This window comes from Rhipicephalus microplus, chromosome 4 (assembly GCF_043290135.1).
Source record: "Rhipicephalus microplus isolate Deutch F79 chromosome 4, USDA_Rmic, whole genome shotgun sequence".
Classification (NCBI taxonomy): domain Eukaryota; kingdom Metazoa; phylum Arthropoda; class Arachnida; order Ixodida; family Ixodidae; genus Rhipicephalus; species Rhipicephalus microplus.
Window position 1 is genome coordinate 61,871,075 of NC_134703.1, and position 23,299 is coordinate 61,894,373.

The 23,299-nt window shown below is 43.6% G+C and overlaps 1 protein-coding gene across 1 annotated transcript in view; it reads left to right on the forward strand.

The window, feature by feature from the left end:
• The window catches only part of LOC119172692 (cyclic AMP-dependent transcription factor ATF-2), a 32,000-nt gene extending 12,697 nt beyond the window's left edge, over positions 1-19,303 (forward strand). The window contains exons 7-11 of the mRNA XM_075892858.1: positions 1,302-1,426; positions 2,052-2,117; positions 6,592-6,709; positions 15,245-15,362; positions 16,301-19,303. Coding sequence (XP_075748973.1) covers positions 1,302-1,426; positions 2,052-2,117; positions 6,592-6,709; positions 15,245-15,362; positions 16,301-16,461 — 588 coding nt within the window. The 3' untranslated portion in view covers positions 16,462-19,303. The remainder of the gene's footprint in view (positions 1-1,301; positions 1,427-2,051; positions 2,118-6,591; positions 6,710-15,244; positions 15,363-16,300) is intronic.
• Positions 19,304-23,299: the final 3,996 nt, after the last annotated feature.

A 23,299-nucleotide genomic window follows, 5' to 3' on the forward strand; every position in this document is an offset into this window, starting at 1 on the left:
CGGCAAACAAATGTGTCTTGTGGGCAGTCTGTCTATGCAATTTGCCCGAAACTGTTTACTTACGGTTTCAGTAGTTCGGAAACAACCCAAAAGCAATCCGATTCACAAAACACACTCACCATACAGCTGCTCTCATTACACCCCGACGCAGTTTGCTCGAGACTGTTTACTTAAGTTTTCAGTAGTTCGGTAAAAACCCAAATGCAGTCTCATTCACAAAACATACCACACACAGCTGCTCTCAGTACCAACAATACTGGCGAGTTTGCGGCCTACTTGGCTGCTGGCGCGGCAACCGCGAAAAAGAGCAAAAATTCTAACTGAATGCGGAAACGACGTTCATGGTAGCTGCTGCCAATGAGCGCGGTAGCAGAGGATATGGGCGTCTCCCCTCTCTTGCGCGCGTTCTCCAGCATACGGTTGTCAAACACTCCACCAGGGCCAACACTCACTTGCAGCAGAGTTTCTCGAGCGGCACTCTGGAATTGGCTGTGACGTCTGTGACCACTTGTGACCACTCATTTCAGATTTGCTGCGGCTTGGGCAGGTTGACAGAGTGCTTGGGTGGCTTGACGCGGGTATTGACGCAAGAAAAGAGTTTTCTCGTGTCCGTACATTTGCGACCACAATGGAGCCTGATAAGTAGCTTCGCTGTAATGCGTGAGTGTAATGGGGTAAAGTATATTGAAAAAAAAAAAAAAACAATCTGAAGGGTTAATGTCAAGCGGGATGGTGATGGTATTTGTATATGGGAATTCGAATAGTAAAATCCCCGTGCAAACTGAATCAAATAGCTAACAGTATTAGAAAATATTTGAAAGTTCGAATAGCAAACATTATTAAAAAAATATTCAAAAGTTTGAATATTTACACACCGTAACTTTCGATTTATTTAGCTCCTGTGCTTAGATTTACTTGTAAAGGTGTCATTTTTAAAAATTCTTTTTACAAGAACCTACTTACGATTCTCATTATTAAGGCACAAAGAAGCGATCATTTAAATTCTGTGTGTTTGAACTTGCGACATATTTGTAACCATAGCCTTGAAAGTTAATGTCTTGTACTTCCCAGGTTACTAAGTTTCCTGTGGGTCACAATATGCTAGAAGACATAGAACAGTTGTCTATTTTGTTGTTGTTGTACTCTTGTGAAGAAAATGTTCCACAAATCGTAGCTTTAGTTTCAAACATGTAATCCGTGCACTGTAATGCCAAATTTACCACAATTATTGTTTCTCCTTTAACCTAGCTTGCTGCCAATGTCTTTTTTTTTTTTTCATGATATTCTTCGAGAAACTGAAGGACCCACTGGTTGTCAAAGGCCATAGTAGTGTCACCGACAAACAGAGGGCAAAAAAATGTACGCTTTCCACGCCTCGTAACATTAAGCGCCCGATTTTGCCATCACGCCCAAATCTGAATGACAGGTAAGTGGGAGAATCACCTTTGGCAGCAGGCAACATTTCTAGAAATAATTTCTAGTAACTACCATAGAATCAGATTTTTTAACCAACCTACCCATGACACAGGTTACAAAGCAAAACACTTGTGTTGTCTGTTAGTGTAACTATTGTTACCCATGTACGTTACCCATTTCAGCATATGGCAATGCATATCGTGTGCTCTTTGTGTAACCTGGTGTGCGCTGCCGTTTGCTGTGATGTCTTACCAACTAGCCCGCCAATACATTTTAAGCATGTAATGCAAACTTCTTGCTCTTAATATTTTACCCCATGTAATGCTGTATTATGAATGTATGCTATGAATGTGAAGCGAGATTTGTTTTGCTCCTTTGATATCTGTATAGGAGTTTTAGTTACAACAAGACTATAGAATTGGCTGAAAAACATCATCAGCTCTCTCACAAAACTTGACAATTTGCAGTAGTACATTCTCATTTTAATTGTCACAGCGTTTTATTCAGGAGAAGCTACATGTGGTCATACGCATGTGGCCTGGTATTTTTTCAACTCTGCATTGAATTGGAATTTTGGTTTCTTGTAACTTTTAGGTGCTCACTATTTTTGCTTATATTATTTTTTTTTCCAACAGCAACAGTAACTGTGCAAACATGATCATTGACGAGGAACGGAAGAAGAAAAACAGAGAACACAACAGGTGATGTGCTTATGTTTTTTTTTTTTGTCATGTTGCTCATCGTTAACACTTATATCTGTTATTCAGCTCTGCATAAGCAGCTGCAAATCATGTGCTGCATGCCCCATTCATGTGCAGAACATTTGTGTCGCCAGTGCTAGCTAACTCTAGCGTCTTGCTTCATGCCCTGCGTGCCTTTTTTAAGATGTGAAGCAGCTTATGACAGAGTTGAATCCGGTGATGTGCGGCGTGGCCACTCTTACCGCGCATGCGCAACAGCTGGCTCGAGCACTGCCATAACGCGCGCATGCGCTAGCGTGTTTGGGCCTGTGTGAGGGGCTGGGTAAGACGTCGTGGCCTCTTCCACTTACACTCTCTCAGCAATCATGTGATGGCATCTAGAAACAAGATTCTGCAGACGCACAATGAACCAACGCGTTGTATCTTGCACACTGCTTCGCATACTACTCCTGGTTCCCTTTTAAAGCAATCTTATTAGTGTCGCAAGTTATCAACACTTTGATGCTGCAGCTTCACCTAGCAATACGCAGCATCTCCAACAATTGCAGCAGAACTTGTTGTTGAGCTTATTGCTAGTGCTGTGTTCATCTCACTCTAGTAACAGATGGGGCCGTCACAGCTGCTGGTAATATGGCCCAAAGGAGAAGGGAGGGTGGGTCATTATTTGTAAATTATTGGTGCATTCAGCTGGTCAAAACTGAAATGCATATCCTCCTGGTTAATCCAGAGCATTGCACTTCAGTTCAATACTAGAAGACATTCACTTTTTTCCAATTTGGCAAATTCTGACAAAATTCTCGTCACGTTGCTCCCATGTTTACTCGGAGAGCAGCAGCCTAACATTCTGCTCAGAAGGGCTATCCTTATACATAAATGTTGAGAAGGCTCCACATCGCTGCAATGAAACCTAATTTAAGATTATTTAGCCCTTGACCATTCAGTATATCTAACCCTTCTGTTGACATTACATACCTGGCATCGTTGCTAGAGTTTATTTGCACCGTATAGCAGAGAAACCTGTAAGTTCTATGTCTTTCCAGGCACCATATTCGTATACGATTCTGTAATAGCTACTCCATGCTTAGCGGTTACTTTTTTGATTATGTGCACCTGGTGGTAAACTAAGTCGGAATGTGCAATCGGCGACTGCAATCAGATAAAACTGCATCGTCTTGCCATCTGATGATGAGCATTTAGTGTTAACACGTCTCAGTGCACATCCTTTTCACACTGGTAGCCATATGTTATTACTCACTTGATTATACAGCCGAATCTCGATAATTCAATCTCGGAGGGGCCTGAAAATTTATTCAAATTAAAGAAATTTAAAATAATGTAAGGTAAATAAACGAAGGGCTCTCCATGCAGTGGCACATGGAGAGCCCTCCACACACAAGGGGGAAGTTTCAGAAGACTTACGTTTATTCACAAATCACAGGACATCCTTTATTAATTGAAGTAATCGGTGATGCGTGTCTGCACATGTTTGCCTTGCAGTGAGTCAATAAATTTCGCATGCAGCTTGCGGAGCATTTCTACTTCGGCTTCAGCATTGTCCTGGCAAGAGATGTTGCTCGTGGAAATGTCCAGCGCCGACACTTTCTAAAGACGACAACAACAACGACTGCGTAGCAGAGCATGGCCAGCACGTGACGAGAAAAGAGGAGCGTCGTCACGCGGAGAAAAGCAGATCAGCTTTCGAGAGAAAACCAGCACTTCTTGGCATCTTTTTTTTTTTCTCTCTCTCTCTTCGCGCGCGTCAATGAAAGGAAAAGGGTTACGTGGCAGGGACGGGAAAGGGGAAGCATGGCACCGGCGCGTGAGAGACCCCACTCAAGGCACAGAGCCGTGCTCCCACAAGGGGCAAGGGCTGCAGAAGATAGTGCCTTTTTTTTTTCCTTCAACCACACATTCATTCAAGCCAGCGACAGCTTTACTTTTTTTTTTTTCCTCTCTCTCTTCGCGCGCGGCATTGAAAGAAGGGTCTTTACGTGGCAGGGACGTAAAAGGGAGAAGCGTGACACGGGCGCATCGCAGATTGGCATTTGAGAGGGAGCAAACATTCCACCGCAGCCTTTTTTTTCCTTTTCATTTCCTTCGCTGCGCAGTGCAGGTGTCGCAAGTGCAGCCGCGGGATCGGGCGGAGTGCTGAGAGCATTTTTAGAGCATGGTATGTTCGAATTCCGTCGCAAGTACTTGCGCGTTCGAATTACTGGGCGTTTTCGCCCATTGGAATACACATAGCGTTGACGGGACCTCATCGTGAATTCGAATCAACGAGAAGTTCGAATTAAGCATGTTCGAATAAATGAGATTCAACTGTAGTACACGTAGCGCACTGTGGTAAAGGTCGTTTTTTTTTTCTCATTCGGTCATGCACTCAGCTCAACAACAGCGTGGTAGGGCTGAAGCCTATGCAACTCACTTTGCCCTTATCAGACATAAGGCAGGTCATCTGGGCCTATTGTTTTCTTTTAGCAGTCACTCACCTTTTTTTCTTATTTATTCATCACTGCCTGTCCATGTTCCTGTTACTCTCTGTAACCATGCAGACTGCATAGCGATTTCTTGCTCTCTATAGGCCAGCACTAGCTCTAAAGGAATGCAATCACAAAACATAGTTTCGTAGTCGTAGTCAAGATATGAAGCGTCATGATTCTAGATCAGAAACAAGACATGCAGCATTAGATTTCCTCTCCAAAACGTTGCCGATCAAATTTTGAGGGTAGCCATGCCAAACTATGGTTTGTCTGCTGTCAATGACAACTCAAGGCAATGTCGACTACTGAAGCTGATGAGTTCTCTATTAGCGAGAACACGTTCCTCACTAAAAAGCTGCATGCCTCGCTAATCTTCACGACTATTTCTTGCAGCTATATCCATGAAAGTGTTGATAAAACAAAAGAAAAGTATGAAATTTAGCCAGAGGTGCACCGTGCTAGCATAGTTTGTCTACATAATGAATTGGCTGGTTTTTGGTATGTCTGCTAGAATACTGTTGTCATGCCATTCCGGCCCAGCCGCGGTGGTCTAGTGGCTAAGGTACTCGGCTGCTGACCCGCAGGCCGCTGGATCGAATCCCGGCTGCGGCGGCTGCATTTCCGATGGAGGCGAAAATGTTGTAGGCCCATGTGCTCAGATTTGGGTGCACGTTAAAGAATCCAGGTGGTCGAAATTTCCGGAGCCCTCCACTACGGCGTCTCTCATAATCAAATGGTGGTTTTGGGATGTTAAACCCCACATATCAATCAATCAATCATGTCATTCCTTTATGTTTGCCCATTGATCATGCATTTGGGCTTCTCGTCAGGCAGCGATACTTATTAAAGGCATGGAAATTTCAAGCACAGAACATAGTTCCACAGCCCCATGCATGTACAACTTATCTGGGGCAATGACAGACGCGGCGGTATGGAACACCATTCGTGAAGAGTGGTATGCCATTCTATCTAACAGCGAATGTGTTGCCTAACTTTACAATTTTATGTTGTGGGGGATGTCTGAGATAATTTCTTTTAACATATAGTAATGGGAGGGGGGTACAGATGATAGATTTCCCCGATGCTATATTTTGCTGGTCCTGAGCCCAAGTTGCTTTCCTTTTCGTTCTTTCATGGCCCCAATGCAAAACCTCACCAATAACTGCTCACATTATTTTTTACTCATCTGCTTGCCTATTTCGTGCCATGTGCAGGACGACCTTTCCATCTGTCAGTAAACCGAAGCATTTTTTTGCAGCTCAATGCCTCATCATTTTCGGTACCATTGTTCATACTTCCATACGACATGGTACATTTGAACTTAAGGAACATGTAAAGAGGGAAATTAATGCTGTATGTGGCACCAGTTTATCACTAAGATGAGATATGTTATCTCTCTAGGCAGAGAAAAGAGAGAAGCACACTCTTCACGCCCACCGTGACCCCTAGAACTGAGTGTGTGGTGGATTGAACAAAGAATGCAACCCCTACCACTAAGTGCAGCGTGTAACCAACTATTTCACTCCGAATAAAAGGACATGGCTGCGAGTGTAAAAGAACGTGCACGCACACATTGATGCCTCGACATTGAGCGTTCCTTGTCAGACAGCATGGCGGTGCAATTTTATCTGACTGCGGTGACCGCTCATACATCCCAACTTACCTTGCTGCAAGGTGTACCAGTAGACCTGTATAGTGCTTGTGTGTATGTGTGCACTGACGTGTGTATTTAGCCTAGTTAATTGTATATAAATGTGCCCGCCTGCCTTGCCAGGGCTGTGTTGTTGTCTTCAGAACATACCAAATAAATAAAACTAAGTCAACAAAGTCAATACCTATATATGGGAACCATTATAATGCAACCTAATGCAGTGCCAATGCAGTCACGCTCAACTATGCTCGTGTTAGGCAGTACGCATGGAAGAACTTCAAACAGGGCTTTAAGAGAGGAAACAATGACTGACAGTGTTGGTCTCCTTTAATTTCACTTGTAGGTATGCTGCTCAGAGATCCCGACTTAAGAAGAAGCGCCAAAGTGAGGCCATGAGAAAGGAATTGGACGACTACAAGAAGCTGTGCGCTGATCTCACTGCACGAAACATGGAACTGATGGTTCGTGCTGCACCTGCCATGATCCTGAACAGTTGCTTGTAGCGTAAGGAGGTGGGGGGCAGTGAGCATGCAACACTACAGTGTAGACATCTCAAAGTGCCTTTTTACTCATCCTCAAGCAAACTAAACAGTGCGATAATTGAAGCTCTACCATATCTTACCAAACATCACGGAATAAGCCTTTTTAGTTTAAGTAGAAAGATAAATTTACATGTGCATAACAAAGGCACATCTCCAAAGATATCTTCACCACATGGTTGTATGAGCAAGTAAACATTTAGGTTTACTACATAATATCTACTTGTCATTATGCCCATGTTCTTTCATCAAGGTTTTACTGTACCATTGTCATGGTGTGCTGTATTTTTGCATAAAGAAGCTGTAACTTGCAGGGTCTCTTGTACTCACATGTGGGTTATTTCTGAAGAGATTTCATGTTAGGTTTCAAGAAACATAATATCTACTTGTCATTATGCCCATCTCCACAATGATTGAAATCTGGACACTAACTTTGGAATACAGAGTTTTCGTTCTAAAGTGATGCTTCAACTCACAATGACTGCATGAGGTGCCTCACAAAAAAAGAAAATGCTTGAGAGCACTTTGAAATAAAGCATTATTAATCCCAGTAGGTGAGAAAATAATGAGAGTACCATTCAGCAAAGTCACAGCACTTTCATTTAAATGCGAAGGCGCAGGGCACTAGCAAGCAGTCCTTGGGGCTACTTGTTTGAGACCGCTTCACTAAAGGAACAACTTCAATCACCTTTTATATGGCTTTAGCTTCACCAGTACAAAAATGTCCTTAAATAAAATAAAGACAAGCAGTTATCAATGTAGCAGAGCATCCTTCCAGAACTTTTTAAGAGGAGCTTATCATAAAGAACAGCTGCAGCAATTAGGTAGCTATCTCAAACACTTGTTGTAACTGCGTAGCAAGAGAGAGAAAAACATACTTTTGCCTGTCTGATTGATGAATTTAAGGCTGGCATTGGAAAAAGATTGCGGTGGTTTATTAGCAGCACATAGGTGTGAAATGTGGAGAAGGCAGTAAGACTTAACATGCAAACACTTTTACTACTGCCTCTACACTGTGTACACAGAGCACCTTTAATATCACTGCGGGATGCACCCGATCTTAAATATAGAGTCTTTGTTACCACAGTGATTATTCATCTTGTATTGACTGCATAGGGTTTATTCGTTTAATATTCGATTATTAATACCTCGAGGGTCCCGAGGGAGATTACATGAGGGGTGGGCAAAAAAAACATCAAAATAGATGAAACAAAAAAGAAAACAAATTGGCACAAACAATAACAAAGTGTAGAAAAACAGCAGTAGATCATAATTAGTAAGATAAAATATAGCTTTTTACGGTGTTTTTAAATTGATCGAACTGAGATGACATGGTTATGTGGGCGGGAAGGTCATTTCAGTCATGCGATGCCTGAAGGAAAAATTACTATTCGTTTATTAATACCTAATGAGTCCCGAGGGACATTGCCTCATGTTTCAACTGGCAGTGTCAGTATAAAGGGACTATGTCAATTGACATGTGTAAATTTGAATACGGAAGTTTTCGCATCAGGTTGGCACTGTGGCTAAACGTGCACAATTGATTGAGTGATATTTATTTATTTATTTATTTATTTATTTGTTACTGTCAACCCCATGCTTGGGGTCATAACAGGGAGGGTGTCACAAAGTGCATAACGTTCGCACAAAAAAGAAAGATTCGAAAGCACATATAAATACGAGATGAATAACCAATAACAGAAAAATAAGAAACAAACAACAGTGACTATACACATAAAAATCAATGAATAAAGGTTCACAACAGAATTTAGCACGCATCACTACAAAAAAACTGTCTAATGCATTTTCAAAATTCACTGATGTTTGTTGCACAACCGCATCGAGTAAACTATTCCACATATCTATTGTGTCTGGGAATAAGAAGTGGCGGAAAGCATTCGTGTGTGTGAAATAAGGTTGAATTGCTCTACTATTATTAAGACGATCACATCGCCTTCTAGGGGGCTGAAGATATAAGTCCTTACTTACTGTTGGAAAGGAAAAGGAATAAACGTGAATAAAAGAAGAAGAAGTTGAAAGCGAGAAACGGCGTTCAGTCTAGTTTCTTTGCCGATCGGTAGTTTTCCTTTACATCGTGGTGCCGAAACCCTTGTGCGGACACGTCTCCTTCATCGCACAACTCGAGGAGACCTTCTACTCGACCGCGTCATTTTGCGGGCGGCGAGGACTGCAACGATTCGTTCCTGATCGGCGTAGACCGGACTAGACTCCAACAACGGATCCGATGGATCGCCTCAAGACCAAGTGCTCCGCTCGACGAGCCCAGAACACCAAGCTCCTGCAAGAGGCAAGGTCACTGCTAAGTGACCCTACCGCGGACAAGCCCAAACTCACAGGTATTTACGACCATTTGTCAGCGAGCAACAACGAGCTCTGGAAGATCAATGATGCGCTCGAGGAGCACGTAGCGGACGAGGAGCTCGAAGCTGAGTATGTCGCGGCAGCAGAGTATAACGACAAAGCTATAAGCATGCTCGCTGAGATTCGCTGCAAGGTAGGCGGTTTGCGACATGGAGACAGTACAGCAGCGGCTGCTCCTCAAAGCGCAAACACATCACCTTTTGACGTGCCGACCGCAATTGGCCCAAGGCTGCCGAACCTTGGCATGCTAACATTTAGAGGTGATATACATGAATGGTCGGCTTTCTGGGAGCAGTTTGAGCAAACTGTCCACCTGAACAACGCTTTATCAACAACGACGAAGTTCTTCTATCTACGTCATTATCTTGCGGATGACACGGCAGCTGTGATATGTGGTTTTCCGACTTCCAAAGCCTGTTATGCAGACGCTATCGAGTTATTGAAGGAACGCTTCGGAGATCGAAAACGGATCGAGCAACACCACCTATCAGCGCTTCGCAATCTACCTCACACCAAATCGGGAAGCGACGTCCGCGGCCTTAGGGGACTTTACGATGCTGTGCAGCTGAATATCCATTGTCTAACTGCACTAAATGTTCCTACGCTGAGCTTTTCTGCTGTGCTGATTGACATTTTACAGGAAGCCCTACCGTACGACATCATTTTGGCTTACACACGTGCAAAGCGCAGTCAGGCACTAAGAGAAAATGGGTCTGCTGCCAATGTCTTTGAGCCAAGCATGGCAACTGCTACATCTGATGCGGAGTTAGAGGAGCTGCTCACCTATACATGTATAGAGCTAGAAAGTCGGAAGCAGTGCAAGCCCTTTAATGATTGACTGCTGGATGACCGTGCACAGAGGACTCGAAGCGGCAACACGGCTTCCGTACTACACAGCGCATCGAGCAGCTGGGTTGAGTGTTTTTTCTGCAAGTCGAAGAAACATGGCACCCGTGCTTGTGACGCAAACCTTGCCATCAATTCGAAGAAAGGAATGCTTGCAAAAGACAACCGCTGCTATCGATGCACGTCCCGAGGACATCAGGCAAGTTCGTACCGCGTCAAACTCACCTGCTCGAGTTGCAACGAGAGGCACACATCAAGTATGTGCGACCCGCACTATACATCGAACCAAATAGCGACACCTTCTCGTCCAGTTGACTCCTCCGGGAGCACAGTAGGAATGGTGTCGTCACAATCACTTATGCTGTGTGAGAAGGATTCACTGAGCGGGGGCACAACTAATCACAGTGAAGTATATCTACAAACTTTTTGCGTCTTTGTCATCAAAAACTGCAACACAAGGTATGTCCGAGGGATTCTCGACGGAGGGAGCCAGCGATCTTTCGTCACGGAAGATCTCGCCAAGACACTACACCTACAGGTGCTGGGAGAAACACAAACTGCGCTGAATACATTTGGCTGTTCGTCGCCAAGTACTGTGGAAAGACAGCAAGTGGTAGAAGTTCCTCTGCGTAGCCAACACGGTTCTGACACCTGCACGTTGCGCGCAATCGTTGTTCCAGTTATCTGCCACGATATTGCTTCCCCGAAAGCTGACAGCCATTTCGTTCAGAACCTGCGTCTTGAAGGCAAGGTCATTGCGGACGAAAAGAAGTTTGACGCGGAAATGGAAAATAGCCTCAGCTTGTTGATCGGCGCTGACCACCTCTGGCAAATCATGTTGGGACGTATCGTCAAAAGTGCAGAAGTTCCAGGACTGGTAGCATTGGATACAGCTTTTGGATGGACGCTATAGGGACCCAGTCACCAAAAAGCCTTTCTTGACTGCAGCTCTAGCCTAATGGTCTGCATTCTGAAAGTGCAAGCAATTGGTGATGACGAATCAAACTCGCAGACCTTGCAATCTTTTTGGCAACCAGAAGCAATGGGCATCGCAGATTCAACGGAACCTTCCTCCCATGAGTCTGTTGCACGATTACATGAAACCATTAGCAAGAAAAGCGACAGATACACTGTGGCGTTGCCTTGGAAGGAAGATAAGAAACCGCTTCTAGGGAACAACCGGGAAATTCCGCTATCACGTCTACAAAGATTAACACGGAGGCTATCAAGGATAGAAGGAATGTTGCAGCGATATGACAGAGTAATCCGGCAATGTCTGGAGTTGGGTCACGCAGAAGTTGTGCCTAAGGATACTCCTCGGGATCGAGATCACATCATATATTATATGCCACATCGGGAAGTAATAAGAGAGGAATCAATAACTACCAAACTGCGTGTAGTGTTCGACGCATCGTCACACACCCAAGGTGTACCATTCCTTAACGACTGCTTGGATAAAGAAGTGAACCTCAATCCAGAATTGCTGCAAGTCCGTCTTCGCTTTCGGTGGTACCCCGTCGCCATCAATTCCGACATCGAAAAGGCAGTCTTACAAATTAAGATACATGAGACTGGCCGAGATGCATTCCGGTTTTTCTTGTTTGACTCTATTTCCGTAAGCCAACACCGTAAGCTCGTTGAATGGCACATGACACGGATACCGTTTCGATCAATGTCAAGCCCTTTCTTGCTCATGGCAACTATTCACTGCCATTCAGATAATGCATGTAAAGATAAGAAGCTCGCTTCTACATTAAAGAAGGCATTTTATGTCGAGGATTTATTGGTGGGTGTGGAGACATTCCATGAAGGTCGGCGCATCCATGAGCAGTCGAAAGAAATTATGAAAGACGCTGGCTTGAAGCTCAGAAAGTGGAAGACCAATGACCATCAGCTGCAGAACATTTTTGACAATCAGGAGGAGCAAGTAGAAGGAGCATCCGGAGAAGCAGCTGCGGTCTTGGGAATGCAATGGGATATAGAAAATGATTACTTCAAATTTTCTTCCAAGTCGGTGACCCAGTATTTAGTGGCTGGCCAGCTCGACACGAAACGTACCCTACTGAAGGTTGCTTCTCCAATTTATGACCCACTTGGCATTCTATCGCCATTCACCATCACTGCGAAGTTTTTGTTTTAACGCCTTTGGGTTTTAGGCCATTCCTGGGATAAGGAACTGCCCGCGGAGATCAAGATGCAGTGGGCAGCCTGGTGGGCAGATGTAATACAGCTCGGCCACATAAAGATTCCGCTTTGCATGAGAGGCGGACTGCATGGAGCACTCAAAGAGGCTGAACTGCATATATTCGTCGACGCCAGCCTGAAGGCTTATGGAGCATGTGCCTATTTGAGAGCATTTGATGAAGGTGGAAACTCCGCTACCTCTCTTATAGTAGTGAAGTCAAGAGTGGCACCTATTAAGACATTAACGCTTCCAAAGCTCGAGCCTATGGCTGCGGTAGTGGGAGCCAGATTGCTAAAATACATTTGCTCCTCGTGGGATTTCAAGCATTTTAATTGCGTCATGTGGACGGACTCCATGATCACACTGAGCTGGATCCGCGGAAACCATAGCAAGTGGAGTCAGTTTGTAAATCACAGAGTGACTGAAATAACGCAAGTTACTGAAACAGCGTTATGGTGCTACTGCCCTGGAGAAGACAACCCAGTGGATGTACTGACTAGAGGTATACCGATAAGGACTCTACGTGCATGTCGCTATTGGTGGTATGGACCTGAATGGTTGTCCCAGCAAAAATCAGGCTGGCCTCCAGAACCCAACCAGTACAAACCGATAAACGAAGAGGCTGAGATTGAGACGCAACATGTATTTCTTCAAGTGTCTTCCAGAAACTTACACCCGGTGATCGATATAAGGAAGCATAAAGACCTGCATAAGCTCCTGCGCGTCACCGCCTGGGTCTTTCGCTTTGTGAATCGATGCCGTGGACTTCAAACTTTGCTCAGCGAAACAATTTTGGCACAGGATCTAAGCAAGTCTGAAATGTTTTGGGTCCAATATGTTCAGCTGGAAGTATTCACGAAGGCCGTCGAACAACTGCAGCTTGCACACACTCTCCCCAAACAGTCTATACTTGTTGAGTGAAAGCTCAAGACGGTAAGTTTTTCAGAAAACCAGTGCAGAGATTGTACAAACTGGAATTGAGCGACGCTACTGGGGGGCAGGAGTATGTTGGAAACGAAAGGGAATAAACGTATGCAGGCTAGTACTGCAAAAGAAGAAGAAGTTGAAAACGAGAAACGGCGTTCGGTCTGGTTTCTTCGCCAATCGGTAGTTTTCCTTTACTTACTTTCATTTGCCAGCCTATAACTTTAAAAAGAAATTTGAGGCGATGTTTGCGCCTGCGATATTCCAAAGACTCAAGCTCACAGAACTTTAACAAAGCTGTGACTGCGTGTGTGCGTCGGTATCTACCGCATATGAAACGGACTGCCAATTTTTGTATTCTTTTGATTTTTGTTCACAACACCTTCTGGTGAGGCGACCCGACCACACAATACTAGCGTACTCTAAGACAGGACGTATGAATGTTTTGTGAGCAGCTAGTTTTACATCCGGTATGGCATGTTTCAGTTTTATATTTAGGAAATACAGTTTTTTGTTTGCCTTAGAACAGATGTTATCGATATGCGAGCGCCATTTTAATGTGTGCATAATACTAACTTCTAGGTATTTGAAACAAGCGGCATTATTTAAAGGGTGACTTCCGATGTGATACATGAATGACAATTCCCGCCCACTAGAGTGAATATGCGTAAATGTAATCTTGCTATAGTTTTTTTCCATGTCCCATATTATACACCACTGATCTAATGCCTGTAAACGCCTGTTCAGATTACTTTGGTCACCTTCGCAAGTAACTGGGGAATAAATCAAGCAATCATGCAAAAAGTTTCATTTTAATAGGAGCCTCAACTATTGAACATAGATCATTAACAAATATCAGAAAAAGAATTGATCCTAAAACAGATCCTTGGGGAACACCTGAGTACACGGCCAGTGGTCTTGAAGTGTAATTTTCAATTTTTACAGCCTGTTGACGTGCGAATAAATAGGCCTCTATCCATTTTAATACTTCTTCGCTCATTCCTAATCTTTCAAGCTTGAAAAGTAATTTACTATGAGAGCCCTATCAAAGGCTTTCCTAAAATCGACACAAATTACACCAGTCTGCAGAAGGGCATCGCTGTTTTTATTGAAATCATGGAGCGTTTCAGCTAATTGTGTCACAGTAGAAAGACCATGCCGAAACCCATGTTGGCCTGTGCAAAGTAACTGGTTAGCATCAAGAAAACTAAGAATATGTTTTGCTATTAGATGTTCCAGAACTTTACAGCAAACTGACGTCAAGGATACGGGCCGATAATTGTTTACTAACGAACGGTTACCGTTTTTAAAAATTGGAATTACAACTGCATTGCGCCAGTCTTGTGAAAGTGATCGCGTCTCAACCGATTTCACAAATATTATTTTCAAATACAATGAGATTTATTCTGCGTATCTCTTGAGAAACTCTGTTGGTAGGTTATCCGGACCACTTCCTTTCCTCGCATCCAGCTCAAGCAGTAACTGAAAAACACCTTCGTGATTGATAATAACAGGTTCCATTGCGGTTGTTGCATTGTTACTAATTGATGCCCCTATCTTATGGCCCTGGTCTATTGTGAAAATGGATTGAAAGAAGCAATTAAAAGTATCGGCTAAGTCTTCAATTTTTGTCAGGATACAGCCCACGTGTTCGATCTGCTCAATTCTTTCCTTTCTGTCACAGAAGTAATGCCAGAATTTGGATGGCAAACTTTTAAGGAAGTTCACTAGCGTTTGGCCAAAGAACTTTTTTTTTGGAATTCACAAGGGCTTCTTTCAACTTGTTTTTTATAGCTGCAACTTCCGTCACTCTTTTTTTTATTTTTTCTTAATCTCTTAATTCGCCATTTTATGTGGTGTTTAACGTACCAAAACCACCATATGATTAGTATGAGAGACCCCGTGGTGGAGAGCTCCAGAAATTTTGACCACCAGGGGTTCTTTGATGGGCGAACACGCACGAAGGCCACACAGAACAAAACAGGTTAACATCTGGCGTTTTTCCTGTTTTGTTCTGTGCGGTCTTTGTGTGTGTTCACTGGTATTATGGAAGCATTCTTTTGCTACCACCTAGCCCAACTCAATGCATTAACGATGTATTTGCATGCTGGCCTTTCCAGAACCAGAGGTCTATGTCGAGAGAGACAGAACTTAAGTACAAGGATGAGATTTTCAAGCTCAAGAAACAGCTGGCCTTGCACAGCAGCTGCTCTGTTACTTTGGAACTACAAAAGAAAGGTACATTGTCATAAGCCTCTTTTTTTTTTCTTGGGGTCAGTTTCGAGTGGCCGCGGTCTGCCGTGTACTTGTTTTGGGGCCTGTCCACTGAAATTAAATAGCGAAATTTGGGCAAGTTAAGATGCTTTAGTGGTGAAGAAGTGCAACAACAACTCAACGAGAAGACACAAAGATGAAAAAAAAAAAGGCAACGCTTGTGTTCACATCTTCTTTCATGTTGTTGTGCGGCTGTTGGACTGGTTTGCCAATGGCATTAAAGCTTGAGGCAATACAAAGGACGTCTTATTGGGCATGGTATGGGTCACGTCATTGTTTACTGTTTACTGTCATGCAGAAGCAGTGGAGCAGCTGTTCATGCTCTGTGAACAGCAGCTCCTTTCGCACATATTGCTGGGCAGGCAGTTGTCGAAATGTAGGGAGACTGGTATGGCAAGCTTTTCGAGAAAGTGCACGTCCTTTTCCCCATAGAAATGTTCTTCACCTGTCTTCATAGGTGGTTGCAGCAACTGTAGCTTTAGCGGTTACCATTTGTTACTATATCTCACTAGGTATGTTACTGGAAAGTGAAAGGGCCACGTTGCTCTGTTTTGGTTATATAATGGAGAATTGACTTTTTATTTTTCTCGTCAATGGTGTCTAATGTTTACGTAGGGACAGTGTGTTTCGCATGTTTTCTTGTCCTTCACTCCTCACTTTCTTGAGCTTATTTTTTGAGTGGAGTCTTCTGAAGCCTAAAAATTGGTTTCTTTTTGCCATAGCATCACATATTGTTGTCTTTAAGTCAATATAGCTCTCACCCCTGTTGCTACACAACACACTGTGCTTTGAATTTGTCCTGTCAAACAAGTATGTTATTATTGGCTAATAATTTATATAATATTGTTTTCATGAAGTGGCAAGCCTGATAAATTTTGCTATTGTCTGTCGTTTTTTTGCAGAGGAAGACAACCAGAGGAATCAGGCAAAGCCAAAAACAGAAATTGTTACTCAGATTCCTGCCCCTCTGACATTTCAGAGAGCATTGGCATTGCCATTGCAAACTGAGATGTCGCTCATCGTTACCACAAAGGATCCACTGGCAATAAGTGTTTTGAAGTGATGAGTGAATAGAAAAAAAAACAATGCTTCCATTTTGTGCTTTCCCAACCCTTTGCTGGATAATCGACTTGTCAATTATAACTAGATAGATGACCCATTATTTGTTGAATCCTGCTGCCTTGTGTCCTATTATGTAGCAACAGAAATCACATGAACACACAAAATTCCCTCTCATTGTCACCGTGATGTCTCATGTTATTCATTAATGTGTGGGGTTTAACATCCCAAAACTACCATATGATTATGAGAGACGCCGTAGTGGAGGGCTCCGGAAATTTCGACCACCTGGGGTTCTTTTTGTGCACCCAAATTTGAGCACACGGGCCTACAACATTTCCGCCTTCATCGGAAATGTCTCATGTTATCCAGACCATACGATGAAGGTCACGTAATTCTGCTGTGTGTGCGAAGACAAGCCAAGTAAACTGGTGCCCGCTCGACTTTCGGGACATTTCTGCATGGTCAGAGCTTGAAGTCGTGTGATCTGCTAAATATTGGAGGCGATGCCCTGAATGTTAACTTTGGGCAAGAACATCTGCGTCCAAATGCCAACGGTTTTTGTCACGCTACCATTGTGCCGACGAGTGTGTGCATTCTCTCACAGTAAGCTTAATGTTTGCGCGTTTTTAGGCACATTTAGTTGGCAAGCATCTGCTGAATTTTACACTGGTCATGACGTTATGAGCCTAAGTTCATGTAATATTTCCATACTTATACCATCGTCATCAGTGCTTTACTCATAGGATGAGACAACTTTTTTTTTTTACATTGTGTATGTAAAAGTGGCCTGGCTTGTCCTCCTTTGTTTTTTGTCGTGCAGGTACATGCCGTCGTCAGAAATTATGACCTATCTATATGTGTTATTCAATTGTTTGGGATTTTGTGAAATTTTGTTTGTTTCAAAGCTACAGAGATCTTGAAAATGTTTTCACTTCATTCTCAAAGTTATTGGAAGTGCTTGTACACTCTGTATCATATGGTCTTTTAAACATTTAAAGAAGGCTACACCTAGCTGTTATGAGTCGGGACCCAAACAGCAGCTGTATCAACACCATACAACTTTCAGTAATAGTAGCTGTATGCATTTTATAGTTTTAGTGCAAAAGCATTGCTTGGCTCATTGTGCAACTTCGCTGTCACCAGAAAGCCGCAACGGAAATGTGGGACATAATCTTTGGTACTGCATCTGTGGTTTGAAAACCAAATGTTCAAACATTAAACTTTAAAAAAATGGAACTTTGGCAGGCAGTTGGCGAGATGATGCCAGAGTCCATGACAGCTTTGTATTAAGTCAGGTTGGAGTAGTATGCAGACTGAGACAAATGTATAGACATCTTTGTTTGTTTGTTTGTTTGTTTGTGTGTGTGTGTGTGTGTGTGTGTGTGTGTGTGTGAGAGAGAGAGAGAGAGGGAGGGGATATGATACTTTTTCTGTAAAGCCCTACAGTCTACGGCAGCAGGGCTGTATTTTTTAAAGCATTGGGGTTCAGGAACAGTAGAGGCAAAATAGAATTTAAGCAGATAGGTATTCTAATTAGTGACTGAAATTAAGGTAGATGTGAAATTTCAGTATGTCACTACATAAAGTGAACAAAAGAGAAATTTTGAGGGCTTGTTCTTCAGTGTATACACAACATTAATTAGGACTAACATACAAGAAAGCCAAGAAAAGCATAGAGGATATTCCTTAGCTATCTTGTCGGTTAGTTCTAATTATGAGTTATGGCTTGGTGATGCAAGCCACCACCTGATAAGAAGGGGACTGCACCATTCATCTATCCATCCAAGCAAAAGGCAAAGCAAGCAGCTGCTAAGAGTCAACATGTGGCTACTGTAGGTGGTCACTTTGCTCACGCCACCCAAAACCCATAAAGAACGTGCAAGACTTAAGGAAATGAAGAGCTTGTATAGCGTCCTTCACTCGTAATCTGGAAAGCGCTGTCTACAAGCTTAGCAACACTAATTACCACTCGCACGATGACTTGCAATTTCATCATGTTTGTGCATCATACGGTTGCTTAGGTGCTACCATAGTCTTTCTGATGTCTCATTGTCTCTACCTTTAATGGCTGTTCATGAACTGTTCACCATTTTTTCTGAAAACCGTGAAATAGAGAACTGCTGTCACCAACACATACATCTTTATGTAGCCGAATCTCATTATAATGAAATTGCGTTCAAACTGAAAGTGTATATTTAGTATGTGAAAGTATATTCAGTATGACTATAGTTAATAACTAATAAGGAAAGAACGATCTTCATTATATTTACAGGCTTGTTATATGTTGATACTACAATGCTTATCGATTCCAAGTAACATTATGAAGCATCTTTTTGATGCACAAAAGCCTGTTTTAAAGCCACAAGAGTGCCAAGACATTGTCTGAAATCAAGCACAGCATACACATGAAAGTTTGTTATCAGAATAAAAGATCACTTGAAACACTTTTCTCTGAAAGTAACTGTGCAAATATACAAGGCACTGTTGTGTTGTCTAGGCAAAAAGGGCATTTTGTGGAGTGAAGTTGCAGTGTTTTGTTGTTGAGCCCTTTGGCTCTAGCTGTTACCTACATGGCTGCTTTTTGTTGTATAATTGTGTTGTTCAGGACTTGGTCTTAAGCTGTAATCACCACAGCTGCTTTTTTTTTTGTACAGAGTATTAAGTGGTTTAGTCACGGTTCTGTTTTATTTCTGCAGCTGTAATTTACATAGTTGCTGTTGTTCAGCACCCTCATTTCGGTTTTAGTCTGTACATATATTGCAAAAGCGACAAGCTGCTCAACCTCAGACTTGCTGATGCACTTTTCATGTGCCTTCCAAATAAAGCTATTTAATATAAACATATATATTTTGTGAAATTACTTGTTACTTGACCTTGCCAAATTTCTCATTCCTTATACTACTTTTGTAAAGGTCACACATCATACCACTTCCTGTAGAGGAGTCTCAGAACTTTCATCAAAATATAACATTTAAGATGAATGATGAAATAGACCATCATACCATGAGTTATGATGTATTTCTCAGTCATCATATCTACTGCTGAATTTGAACAAGATGTGCAAAAGAGTGATTCCTGTAGTTGTGCAGCAGGACTCTCTAATTGTGTAGTCATTGTTAATTGACTAATTAGGCATTGGGAACACATTATTTATTGGGTAGGCATCGTCCTTGTAATATTATTTACAGTAGTATTGTGTCTAACAAAAAAAAAACTGGCAGATCCCACGCATTAGGGCAATCGATGAAATGCTAAGCAAACTAGCTGTACATTACATGAATAACATGATTTGCATATGTTAGGACCTGTGATTAATGTTCATCATACAGTTACATCGCACGATACCAATGTCAGTGTATGCACACCACGAGCATGGCATGTAAATGTTGTGCATGACGTGCATGTCATCATTTTCATTATACCATGTGCCATTCATGTTCGTCATAGCTACATCACGTGATACCAATTTTGGTGTACATCAAGCCACGAGCACACTGTTACGACCGCCATCGGTAGGCGCCATGCTGTCGCTGAGAAGCGTAGCCAGGCCGCGTTCCCACGCCTGGAACCCAGGTTTTCTTGAAACCAGCGTCGAGAGCTGACGGGGGAGCGGCACTCTTTTAATCCTCAAACAAGTAGCCGACTCGCCGAATGCCTATGCCCGCCAGGTATTGTCCCTGCTAGCCGGCGGATGAGACGTCATGTCGCCACAAAGCTGTAAGCCGTTCCATAGGGGACAACAAAGACAGCGTATTCCTTTGAAGAAACGGCGACCGCCGCCACAAAGTGCCCTGCTAATTGAGCGGACAGATTGGCGGACCGTTTGATGTCTGCTGTCCGAAGCTTGGGACCCCTCGACCAGCGACATACACGACGAGCAAGAGCCTCTCTGGCGCCACCTTTCAGTGCAGTGATCTCGACTCAAAATTGGATGTTCACGTGCGCCGTGCATGCTCGTACCTTTCACCTGTTGTGTGTGTGTGATTGGTGTTCCCCGCAAGAAGGAGGAGCCCGACAGGGCTTATAAGGACGCCGCCGAGTGCGGGACGTCGCTCTGAACCAAGTAAAGGTTCAACCACCACGTTCGTAGTTTGTGAGGCTCTGAACTGTGTAGCGGTTCAACCACCACGTTCGTGGTTTGCGAACTCTTAACCTCATGCTGTAAATATTTGTAATTAGTGCCATAAACCTGTTTGTTTTTCGTATCCCCATCTTGTAAGCGGTCGTTTCCTCAACCCGAGGCTACACCACGCTACCACAGCACCCCGGGATCACAACAACTGGTGATCAACGGTGGGATCACAACAACTGGTGATCAGCGGTGGGATTCGAAGCTACAAGGAACAACAACAGTCGGCCCAAGAGAAGCAGCTGGCTCGAGACATGGATCACGTATGGGTGAGTGCTTGGCTTTTCCTTTGAGTGAACCAGGTTCTAAAAGAGGGTTAAATTTTAGAACTGGTAGTTAACTTTGCCGAAAGACTCAGTTTCGCCGTTTCGGAAAGTTATTTTTGGAAGTAGCGAGCACTCAGTACGATCATGGACTTACGGGAGCTGCAGAAGTCAGACTTGTTGCTGTTGTGTGAGGAATTGGGGATCGATACAAAGGGTTTGGCACGAAAACCCATAATCATTCAAGCGATTAATGATTTGGGGGCTGATGATGAGGAACTAAGTGAAGAATGGGACCTCATCATCGAACGAAAACTAAGAGCAGCTCAGATGGAAGGAAAGAGTGAAGACGAAAGAGAAGGCCTCAAGAGAAAGTTTTTCAAACAAGACTATGAGTTGAGAATGAGGTTGGGACCCCAGCAACGAGTACTTCTCGAAAATGAGGCAGAGTTCCAGATGTCTAGGTACATGCAGCCATATGAAGTATCATGGGATATGGGCCTGTATCTTAGACTGTTTGAACGAAAGTGTAGTCAACTGAAGTGTCAGCGAGACACCTGGTCTCAGAAGCTACTCACGGTTCTGCCCTGCGAGGCAGCGGATGTTGTTGCGCGACTCAGTGAGCAGCACGCGAACAACTATGATGTTATTAAAGCAGAGCTAACCAGGAGATTTGTAAACTCTGTTAGCAAAAAGGAAGAAAGACTCAGGCCGAAGTCTGAAAGCGAGGCGCGTCGCAAAGCGCCAGAAATTGAGGCGCGTCATGAAGCGCTAGAAACAGAGATCGCGCCAGAAAATGACCCGCAAATTCCTGAATGCATCAATGTAGAGCATGCAGAGAACGAGGCTGTGGCCGGTCTGGAGGTGGGGACGATGTCGAGGGACGCTCCTTGCGTGGATGAGGAGGGTGCCAGCAGCCCTAATGGGCCCAGTAAGGAGCTGGAAACCTTCTTCGTGCCTCAGGGGCATGTTTCGACATCGTCAAATGTAGGCATGGTTAACGCAGTGGCAGATGAGAGCAAGAACGCCACGCTTCAGCAGTGCAGCGATAACACCGAGCAGCTTTGCAAACATCGCAGAAAAAGGAAGAAGCGGAGGCGTTCGTCACTGCGCAAGCCTAGGTCGGCCCCCACTCCGTCCCAACAAAGAAAGGGTAGGCCACTAATTCGTTTAAGGAAACGTCAATGGTGGCGTTCAGGAAGACCGAAGCGGCGAGCCAGATTTGGAGGGGGAAAAGAAGGTGCGTCACCCCAAGGAAAGGCGCGGTTCAGTTCGACGACTTCGGGAAAGCGGCCTTGCCCGAAGGGTCAAAGTCGAAAGGACAGAGTGGCTAAATACCGCGCAGGGGTGAATACAAAGAGAAAATGGCACAGGCTCCCCCCCCAGCTTCTGGCGTCGCTGTCAAATTCCTACGGGGAATAGGCCGATGTGTAAAATGAGGTGGGACGGCAGTGCACTGCTTAGAGTTTGTGCATTTTGTAGCTTCTGGCGTGCTCGAAAACTGTCGGGACCACGACCCCATAGGGTGCGATTCAAAAGAATCTAGTTGAGAAAGGGGGAATGGTCAGTTCGAGTAACTTTTGCACAGGCGTGTCAAATATTGTTACTCAGTGTTGCATTGGAAATGCCGATTTGAGCCACTTTAATTTTGTAAGTAACGTAATGCGGTGTAAATTTTTCAGAAGGAAAACCGCCGAACCGAAGGCTGAAAGTTAACATCGATTTGCTTTAATCATTAGGGCTAATATGTACCGAAGGTAAAAACTGGAAATTTGTTATTTTTCTAGTATTTTCAAAGGCTGAGAGTAATTTCGTATGCCTTCACTGTCATGTGGATTTGTCGTGAATTAGCATTTGGGGAAGAAGTTACCATAGGCCGAATAATTTGTAAATTGCTTGAATTTGGCGCGACACGGTGAAGCTGTCGTTGCGCGCTATGAGAATTGAGAACCATTGGTGCATGGTTTTAGCATTAATTGTTGTGAGGTGCTTTTGTTGAGTACTGCACCTAGGATTACTTTTATGTCGTTCACTGTGTGTTACAACGTAACGTAAGAATAAGTCGTTAGACCAACTGTGAGGGATTATGGTTTGGTTAATAGTACCATGTAATTTGCAACGCTGTAAAAATGGGAGTAATTAAAGAGCTCAGGCGAGCCCAGTGGTTTTTTTTTTCTACTCAGAAGTGTTCGCATAAGCAGTAACTTTGACCAAATGAACCTTCTAGAAAGCAGTGTAATCTCCTCAGTTTTGTTGGTGTTTTCTTTGAAGAATGATTGATCGAGTGACCATGAACAGATCATCGGGCTTTCCCGAACCATTGAGGTAGACCGTTAGGTCACAGTTTCGGTTAAGCTTTCGGGAGGCTGGTGAGCTTCATGTCTCAGTGGTAGACAATTATGGGCGGCCGTAAACAAAGACGGACGTTCGGACAAAAGTAGCGCTCA